Genomic DNA, 9224 nt, shown 5'->3' on the forward strand with positions numbered 1-9224 from the left:
GCTCCAGCTCCGGCTTGCTCCCCAAGTAGGTAAGAGCCCTGTGGCAGGGCGATACGGACAAGACACATGGCATGCTCTGGGGAAGCACGCAAGCATGTCCATCAAAGGGATCTGGAGGAGTGCTGATGATGTGATGGGAGAAGCATCTGGCTCAGGCATAGGGTCCTCTGTCTGGGAGCACCTCTGCCAGCTCTCTGCCTGGCTCTGCCAGCGCTCTGCCACCCCCCTGGGCCATGTGGCCCCACTCTGCCTGCCCCAGCTCATCTTCTGCATTGTCCCTGTGCTGAGCCCTCTCTCTGCCCTGCCTGGTGGTGAGAAGTCCGAACATCAGCTCCTGGCTCCAGCTGCAAACTGGAGATTTCTGTTACCCATTATCCAGCACGCTGGGTCCAGAGATTAATTTTCCCTGCTTACCACTAATGCTCCAGCTATATTGACCCACAGGGGCTGTCCTCCCCTGCCCTCCTCCTCCCGGCATGCACCCGTGTCAGCTGGAGGGGAAAGTGTGAGCCAGCCCTGGGCTTCACTGATTGCTGGAGCGCAGCCAGGCGCTCGTCCCACTGTGCAGGGCTGCTGGCACTGTTCCCCATGCCCATGACCAGAGTGCTGGGCTCAAAGTGAGTGGTGCCTGCTGCTGCGCCAGGGCAGGAGTTGCTGCCCCTCATGCTGGGCACTGCTCCGATCTGCTCCTTACCGAGGTCTGAGTGTGGAGCAAGGAAGGACCCTGCTCCTCCAGGAGAGTAATCCCATTGCAGAGACACATTTTCCCCGTGTCTTCACAGACACCTGACTCTGCTGCTGGAAGCACTGTAGGAGTTGGAATTGTGTCCTATTACTTTTTTTTTCTAAAGGTTATCCTGCACCTCTGATGTGGACCCTGCTGCAGAGGGACACAGCAGTGTCTCCAGGCATGTGACTGAGCAGCAGAGCCCCCATCCCCATGGGCAGGGACAGCTGTGTTAGCCCATGCCCTGGCAGCAAGGACAGAGCCCTCTCCCTGCTGCATGCAGCATGCAAGGCTGGGGCGCAGCGCTCTGCCTTTTGCCCAGCCGCAGCCAGGCTGGTGGTCCGCACATCCTCAGCAGCAGGGTCAGCCCTGCCCCGGTGGGGGAGGCTGTGCTAGCTGGGGCTCTTCTCTGAGTGTAGTCACAAGTCATCAACAGCGAATGGGTTGCAATGACCCTTTTCTTGCAGCTGGGCCAGCCCCCCAGCCCAGATTTGCAGTCTCACGGAGGTACGGCATTGCCTGCCTGTCCCCACCAGGAGAGAAGGGCAGCCCTTGGCCAGAGGTTCCCAAAGTACTGATGGCAAAGGGAGGTTTGGGGGCACCCCGGGCTCCAGAGCCTGATGTGTATCTCTAACATGTTTCTTCTCCTTTCTCCTGCTCTAGAGGCCCAGGTGGTCTTGGGGTGTCCCTAAATCCCAGGGGGCCTGCAGTGCAGGGGAGGTGGTAGCAGAGCAGGGTAGGGGCTGTTGTACCCGCTCCTGCCCCCGTCCTGGTGGCTGAGCACCGCCTGTAACCCCTGAGGGCTGGAGCCCAGACCTCCTGCCCGCAGCCTGGCTGGATGCCCCCCGCTTCCCTCCCGGCACAGGAGGGAAAGCGGCCCCTGCCCCTTGGGGTTCCTCCGCAGCCGGGAGACACCCAAGCAGGCTCCCGCTGCCCCCAAAGTGGGTACTCCCGCCCCGCATGCAAATATACCCAAATGAAGGGGGCGTGGCGGCATCGAGCCCCTCCCACCTATAAGAGGGCGCTGCGGAGGGGATTGCAGCAGCCGCAGCTCCGCGCCGAGCCCCGCCGCACCGAGCCGCCGGGAGAGCCCGGACCCCCAGCCGCAGCATGGTGAGTGCGGGCCGGGCGACGGGGCAGAGGGCACGGCGGGGGGGGGGGGCGCCCGGCAGCCCCCCTGGAGCACCGGGCACGGCGGAGCCGCCGCGACGCGCCCCCTCCTTCCCCGCCGTGACCTTGGGCAGCCCCACCGGCCCCTGTCCGGGGGCAGCCGTGCCCCCCCGCCGCTTCTGCCCGCCCCCCCCGCCGCCACCGGTCGTGGGGCGCCTGGGTCCCGCCGCCCCCGCAGCGGAGGGGGCGCTGGGGATGGAGGGGGGTGACCCCTCCGGTGGGGAGCGGTGGCCGTGGACGGACGGGGACAGCTGCCGGGGGCGGAGGCGCCAGCCGGGCACCGGGGACCGGAGCTGGGCGCTCGGCGGGGCTCTCCCCGCGGCAGCGGGCGCCCCGTCGGGGCTGGCGGCGGGGAGCGGGCGCGGGGGTCCCGTCCCGTCCCGTCTCCTCCGTCCCGTCCCGTCCCGTCCCGCGGGGGTCTGGTAGCGGCGGAGCGGGCCGGTGCCGCTGTCCAAACCGGGCAATCGCCGCTGCCCCCGCCTGGGGCCGGGGCTATATTTAGCGGCTCGGGAGGGGGACGGGGCCGTGCCAGGAGGCGCAGCGCAGCGCCCCGCCCGCCGCAGCGCTGACCGGGCTCTGCCGGGGACCCTGCCCCCGGCTGCCCTTCCTCCCGGCGGGCTGAGGCTGCCCCGGCTCTCCCGGAGGAGGCCGGAGTCCTTATTCTCCCCCGGCGCTGGACCGGGGCACGGTCCCCATCGCGGCTCAGAGCGCTACGCAGTCGGGGAATGCAGGAGCGAGGAGCTCCGGGACCCCCAGACTGAGTTGTGGTGTCCTGCCCAGGGGAGCGGGGATGCCGGGCTAGAGGAGTGAGGATGCCGGGAGCAGCGAAGCAGGGATGCTAGGGCTAGCGGAGGAGGGATACCAGGGCTAGCAAAGCAGGCCTGCACCTGCAGGATGGGAGCGCAGGGGGCACATCTTCAGTTTGCAGCCTGCTCCTTGGCACTTTTGCCCACCCGGGTTTTGCAGCACGGGCTTGGGACTGCATAGCTTGGGGAGTCTCTGTGCTGCCTCGCAGACTGCTGGGCTTCACAGACAGCCCTCCTGCGGCTGCCCCCCACTGCCCCTGCATCCCCAAGGCCCCTTGCCCCAGGAGGCTGAGTACTAACCTGGCTCTGGAGCAGCAGGCGGAGGGGTTCCCTGTTCTGGCTGCACCTCATGGGTTAAGTATGTGCCTGCTCAGCTCAGCACCTCACCGGGCTGCCGTGCATAGGGAAGGTGCTGAGGCTGCCGGGGAGCCTGGCAGGGCAGCTGGGGCAGGGGAGCCGAGCCACGCTCTGCTCCCCACGCTGCTGGAGGACAGCCCTGGCCAGAGTCCGTGAGGCTAATGCCTCCCAACGCAGGTTGAGCGGGAGGGATGCCAGGGCCGGCTCCCGATCCGGCATGGTGCCTGTGCATGCCCGAGGGCAATGACAGCCGTGTGGGGACCCTTAGGGGCACACGGGAGGTCACCCAAAGGAAAATGTGCTTCCTGGGGCTGCTGGCCAGGGCAGGTCCCGTGCAGATGGCCGTGGGGCACTGGCACCAGGCAGAGCCCTCCCTGGGGTGGGCAGGACAGAGCTGTGCCAGGGTCTGACCCTGCTCCTCCTCCCCAGCGCGAGTGCATCTCCGTCCACGTCGGCCAGGCCGGCGTCCAGATGGGCAACACCTGCTGGGAGCTGTACTGCCTGGAGCACGGCATCCAGCCCGATGGGCAGATGCCCAGCGACAAAACCATCGGCGGAGGGGACGACTCCTTCACCACCTTCTTCTGCGAGACCGGGGCTGGGAAGCACGTCCCGCGGGCCATCTTCGTGGACCTGGAGCCCACCGTAATTGGTGAGTGCTGGAGTTTGCACAGCCTGGGGTGCACCCCTGGGTGGGTAGCAAGCGGCTGGTGCTTGTGATCCGCTGGCAGTATCCTGCACTGGGTTCAACCTGAGGGCCCTCCTTTCCCCAGGAGAAGCCACAAACCTGAGCACCAGCTTTTGTTCCTGAAGTGTCCTAGAGGCAGTGGTGCTGGTAGTCCCTGCTACCACATGTGCACGGAGAGAAACCAGCCCAACCGGCACAGCAGCTCCTGCTGTGCTGCACACTCTGGATGGGTGGGAGAAGCTGAGCTCCTGTGCAGGGAGGTGGCAGCCACCTCCTTCTGCCAGCGAAACCTGACGCCCATGGTGGCCCTGCTGACGTGTGGGTCCCTGGCCGTGCCCCCGGCAGGCGGAGCCGGGGCGAGGGATGGGTGCTCGCACCCGCTCAGCTGCTTGGCGCCGGCTCAAACCAACAGCCTCCACCAGGCTCAACCCTTCCCTGCTCTCTCCTAGATGAAGTTCGGGCTGGAATCTACCGCCAGCTCTTCCACCCCGAGCAGCTGATCACTGGCAAGGAGGATGCTGCCAACAACTACGCCCGCGGGCACTACACCATTGGCAAAGAGATCATCGACCAAGTGCTGGACAGGATCCGGAAGCTGGTAGGTGACCACAGAGCAGGGATGTGTCCCCTGGGATGGGCTCCAGCATCCTGCCGGGGCTCAGAGCACACTGCAAGCCCTGCTGCGCCCTGGGAGGGATCTGCAGCTGCCCACGGTGGGGATGGACCAGGTCCTGAAGGACTTCTGAACAGTCAGACGTTCACAGAGAAATCCATCTCAGAGCAATCTCACATGTCTCTCTCCACAGGCTGACCAGTGCACAGGCCTCCAGGGCTTCCTCGTGTTTCACAGCTTTGGAGGTGGCACCGGCTCTGGATTCACCTCCCTGTTGATGGAGCGACTCTCCGTTGACTACGGCAAGAAGTCCAAGCTGGAGTTCTCCATCTACCCCGCACCACAGGTCTCCACTGCTGTGGTGGAGCCCTACAACTCCATCCTCACCACCCACACCACCCTGGAGCACTCGGACTGCGCCTTTATGGTGGACAATGAGGCCATCTACGACATCTGCCGCAGGAACCTGGACATCGAGCGCCCGACCTACACCAACTTGAACAGACTCATCAGCCAGATCGTCTCGTCCATCACGGCATCGCTGCGGTTCGACGGGGCCCTGAATGTCGACCTGACCGAGTTCCAGACCAATCTGGTGCCCTACCCTCGCATCCACTTCCCCCTGGCCACCTACGCCCCTGTCATCTCTGCAGAGAAGGCCTATCACGAGCAGCTATCAGTGGCTGAGATCACCAACTCCTGCTTTGAGCCAGCCAACCAGATGGTGAAGTGCGACCCTCGCCACGGCAAGTACATGGCCTGCTGCCTGCTGTACCGCGGGGACGTGGTGCCCAAGGACGTCAACGCCGCCATCGCCACCATCAAGACCAAGCGCAGCATCCAGTTTGTGGACTGGTGCCCCACGGGCTTCAAGGTGGGCATCAACTACCAGCCGCCCACGGTAGTGCCGGGGGGGGACCTGGCCAAGGTGCAGCGCGCCGTCTGCATGCTGAGCAACACCACGGCCATCGCCGAGGCCTGGGCTCGCCTGGACCACAAGTTCGACCTGATGTACGCCAAGCGAGCCTTCGTGCACTGGTACGTGGGCGAGGGCATGGAGGAAGGGGAGTTCTCCGAGGCGCGGGAAGACATGGCTGCTCTGGAGAAGGATTACGAGGAGGTCGGCCTGGACTCCTACGAGGACGAAGAGGAGGGCGAGGAGTAGAGAAGCCCCTGGCAAAAAGGACCGTGCTCCTTCCCCGTGTTACCTGCAGAAACCCTTTGCAATAAACCGTTTCAGAGCCTCTGTGTCTCCCACTAACCCCCAGCTGTATTGGTTTACTTGCCAGGTCAGGTGTGTGGTGAGTGCTTCAGCTCTGCTGCTGGTGCTGCTATGCTTCCTCCCAGCGCTCTGCTCCAGCTCCGGCTTGCTCCCCATGTAGGTAAGAGCCCCTGGGTCTGCTCCCTGGGGCCATGGCACACATCCCACCCCACTTGCTGCTCCAGCCGGGGCTGGGTACCGCTTCCTCATGTGGTATATGGCCCCATGGTATATGGCCCTGTGTTGTATCCTGGAGCTCAGGGGAGCAGATTTAGCCTGAGCAGGAAAAGATCAGTGGCTGCTGGGACTTCTCCCCACGTGCAGCCCGAGGGCAGGTCGGCTTGTCTGGAAGGACAGTGGTTGAAGCAGTTGGGAGCAGCCTGGTAGCCCTGTCCCTGTGGCCACAGTGCGGGACAAGGGGCATGCCCGGCTCTGTGGTGCAATGGGTGCACGCCGCAAGGGCATCCAGCGCGGCATGAACCCCCGCGGCTGCTTTACTGCTGTGTTGTGGTGAGAGGATTAAAGGAGGGGAACGCTCCCTGTGAAACTGCTTGTCTGCATCTCTTTTTTCACCCCGCCTCCACGGGCAGCCCAACTGCTGCGTGTCCCAGTGAGCCCCTCCAGCCACGGATGCCCACCGGGTTGGGGGGTGTCCCCAGCACTGGGGTGGTTGTGCTGTCCCGAGGCTCTGCTCGCTCCCACTGGAGCAGGGCTGCTGCACCTGCCTCCCAAGCTCTGGCAGCTCCCCAGCCTGGGCACCCACCTCCCTCTCCTTGGGCAGCTGAGCAGCTCTGCCTGTACCCTTGCCACTGCCTGCCTGCCTGCCTGCGCTGTGCTGAGCCCCTTCCTGCGGTGCCCAGCCCCGGAAGCTCTGAACAGCGGCACCTGGCTCCAGCTGCAGAGTTGTGTGAACTCCCATCAGGAGCATGCTGGGGCCAGGGATTAACTTTCCCTACTTACTGCTAATGCTCCGGCCACGCCGCCCTGCTGGGGCTGTCCTCTGCTGCCCTTCACTGCTGGCAACGCTTGGCTGCTCAACCCAGACAGTGTGTCCCGCTCTTCTCGTGCCCCTGGCGGGACCCCCTCCCCACAGACAGGGACACGCCATCCACACCTCCGCAAGAACATCTTTTACTCCAAACACAAGGCAACGTTGGCGCTGAGAGCAGCAGTGGAGCGGGCACTGGGTCTCCCCGCCTTGCTCCAGCACCGCACTGGGACCCGGACCACAGCTCTGTTCTTGGTCAGGAGCGACCCTCCTGGGGTGCAGAGCTGTGGGGCCGTGGCTGCCGTCACCTGGGGGCTCCCACAGCATCCTCCTCTGCAACCCCCGGGGGGAGGCAGCGGCCGGCGAGGGCCCCATGTTTAGCAGCAGGTCACACGTGCACAGTTCTGGGGCACAGACCAAGTCCCAGGCAGCAGCATCCAGGGCACAGAACACTTCAAATCCAACACACCTCCGGCACAGAGCAGCAGCTCTCCCCCGAGTGCAGCAATCCCCTCTGCAATGGCTCCGCAGGGGAGCAGAGATGAGGGCAGCTGCTTTTCCCCTGGCTCGGCCTCAGGGCATGTTGCTGCCGCGGGGTGGAACGGGCTCAGATCTGCGTGGTGTCCTGTCCCGCCGGCGCTGGCTGCAGCCCCTCCAGCTGGTGGAGGACGTCATTTATGCTGGGTCGCTCCTGGGGGTTCACCGTCATCATGGAGGAGAGCAGGCGCTGCAAGGCAGCCGAGTACCTGGAGGAAAGATGGCGAGGAGGGGATGTCCATGTGGTGCACAGCACAGGGGGCTGCCCGGGAGCAGGGTCACCCTCCCCAGCCCCTCACCTGGTCGTGGGGGGCATGGCGATGGGGTTCTGCACCGCCAGAGCCACGCTGTCACCCTTCTGGAAGACGGCATCGTAGGGGCCCTCCCCAAACATCATGCAGTACAGCACGCAGCCTAGGGACTGGAGCACGGTGGGGTCAGGGCAGCCCCGCGGCGGTGGGCCGGGGGCTGGGGGGGCCAGATCCTTACCCAAATATCTGTGCGCTCGTCTATGACACACTGGCTTGGCACTGTAAAGAGCTCGGGGGCACGGTAGGAGATGGTGCAGCGCTGGGCAGCCCAGTCCTGCAGAGAGGAGGGTGAGGGTGGGAATGAAAGGGCTCAGGGCAGGGACAGGCTGGTGGGGTGATGTCCCAGGGCACCCACCTGCACGGCCATGGCCTTCCGAGAGCTGTTGACTTCGATGCGAGCTTGGTTCATGGAGCCCAGGTCCATCAGCACAGGCCGGTCATCCTCATCCAGCAGCACGTTGGTGGGCTTGAGGTCCCTGCGGGGATGGACATCACTGAACGCCCGCTGGGCCCCCTGCCAAGCCCCGCAGCCAGGGCTGCCGGCTCCCCACCTGTGTGCGTAGCCCTTGCTGTGGATGGCTTGCAGCCCGCGGCAGATGCCATGGAAGATGAGGAGGATCCGCTGCTCTGGCATGAAGGTCCCTTTCTCTCGCAGTGCTTCCACCTCGCTCCAGAGGGTCCCCCCCTGGCAAACGCAAGCAGCCGGTCGCCACTGCCACTCCCAGCAGCAAGGGGGTGGGAGCGGCCGGGGAGCCCCCCTCACCTTCACGTAGGGCAGGAGCAGCCAGGCTTCGTGCTTCGCACCCTTCTCCACCATGCAGTGGGCCACCAGGCGCAGGATGTTGGGGTGGTCGAAGAGGCCGTGCATCTCCACCTCATGCAGGGCGGCCTGACGGTCCTCCTTGTCGTGGCACAGGATGCGCTTAAGGGCGTAGAAGCGCCCGTCCCGCAGCCCCTCCACCAGATCCACATAGCTGAAGCCCCTGCGAGGAGCCGAGCACACCGTGGGCTGGGTGTCACACCGCTGCAGCGCCAATGTCAGGGTGGGCCCTGGGCCCAGCCTCAACCGTGAGCACCCAGGGGAGGGGAGCAGATGGCAGCGGGTGCCTGCACCCCTCTCCATCGGAACCCACCAGGCATGCATGTTCCCCCACCTTGGGGGCACCTGCCAGGCACCCAAAGCATCCCCCCTTCTGCATGAACAACCCCGCTGGCCCAATCACCCTCACTCTTGTGGGTCCAAGCACCCACTCCTGGGCATGACCGACCCCTGCCACCCAGCATGAGAATCCTCCTCCATGCACATGCTCAAGCATCTCTCCCCACCATGCCCAAGTATCTCCCCCACACCCAAACACCGCCTGTGCTCAAGCATCTCCCCACCATGCCCGAGCATCCCCCAGACACCCAAGCATACCCCCCCATGCCTGAGCATCACCCCCATGCCCGAGCACTCCCTATGCCCGAGCATCCCCTATACCTGAGCATCTCCCCCATGCCTGAGCATCACCTCTATGCCTGAGTACTCCCCCCATGCCCGAGCATCCCCCCATGCACAAGCACCCCCCATGCCCGAGCACCCCCAAGCCCGAGCATCCCCCCGTGCCCGTGGATCCCCCACGCCCGAGCCCCCCGTGCCCCAGCCCCCCCGCGGACCCCTCTGCCAGGCGGTGGAGCAGGAGGTACCGCGCTCCCCCCAGGCTGACGGTGCCGCGGGAGCAGACGCACAGCGCCTGCCCCATCGCCCGCCCGCGTCATCGCCCGCC

General features: G+C 65.3%; 2 protein-coding genes across 4 annotated transcripts; one reads left to right on the plus strand and one right to left on the minus strand.

Annotated features, from left to right (window-relative positions):
* Positions 1 to 3489: 3489 nt before the first annotated feature.
* Positions 3490 to 5605, plus strand: LOC127018153 (tubulin alpha-5 chain). The gene is made up of 3 exons (XM_050899559.1): positions 3490 to 3712; positions 4198 to 4346; positions 4555 to 5605. Exons 1-3 carry the CDS (start codon positions 3532 to 3534, stop codon positions 5524 to 5526), a joined length of 1302 nt encoding a protein of 433 aa, XP_050755516.1. The 5' UTR covers positions 3490 to 3531; the 3' UTR covers positions 5527 to 5605.
* A 1138-nt stretch (positions 5606 to 6743) lies between these two features.
* On the minus strand, positions 6744 to 9200 carry STK16 (serine/threonine kinase 16). 3 transcript variants are annotated; one of them, XM_050899561.1, is made up of 7 exons: positions 9115 to 9200; positions 8222 to 8441; positions 8010 to 8143; positions 7814 to 7934; positions 7637 to 7732; positions 7447 to 7568; positions 6744 to 7356 (listed from the first exon to the last, which is right to left on the minus strand). In XM_050899561.1, exons 1-7 carry the CDS (start codon positions 9198 to 9200, stop codon positions 7218 to 7220), a joined length of 918 nt encoding a protein of 305 aa, XP_050755518.1. In that variant the 3' UTR covers positions 6744 to 7217. The 3 variants fall into 3 exon arrangements, with proteins under 3 accessions (XP_050755518.1, XP_050755519.1, XP_050755520.1); XM_050899562.1 differs by lacking the exon at positions 7637 to 7732; XM_050899563.1 differs by lacking the exons at positions 8010 to 8143; positions 8222 to 8441.
* Between the last annotated feature and the right edge of the window lie 24 nt (positions 9201 to 9224).

Source organism: Gymnogyps californianus, chromosome 7 (genome assembly GCF_018139145.2).
Source record: "Gymnogyps californianus isolate 813 chromosome 7, ASM1813914v2, whole genome shotgun sequence".
In the NCBI taxonomy this organism is placed as follows: Eukaryota; Metazoa; Chordata; class Aves; order Accipitriformes; family Cathartidae; genus Gymnogyps; species Gymnogyps californianus.

Coding starts and splice junctions, on each gene's coding strand:
- LOC127018153 (XM_050899559.1), top strand. CDS start 3,532: ATGGGCAACACCTGCTGGGAGCTGTACTGCCTGGAGCACGGCATCCAG. Junction 3,713..4,197: donor CCTGGAGCCCACCGTAATTG/GTGAGTGCTGGA, acceptor GCTCTCTCCTAG/ATGAAGTTCGGGCTGGAATC. Junction 4,347..4,554: donor TGGACAGGATCCGGAAGCTG/GTAGGTGACCAC, acceptor CTCTCTCCACAG/GCTGACCAGTGCACAGGCCT.
- STK16 (XM_050899561.1), bottom strand. CDS start 9,200: ATGGGGCAGGCGCTGTGCGTCTGCTCCCGCGGCACCGTCAGCCTGGGG. Junction 7,935..8,009: donor AGCAAGGGCTACGCACACAG/GTGGGGAGCCGG, acceptor CCATCCCCGCAG/GGACCTCAAGCCCACCAACG. Junction 7,357..7,446: donor GCCATGCCCCCCACGACCAG/GTGAGGGGCTGG, acceptor TCTTTCCTCCAG/GTACTCGGCTGCCTTGCAGC.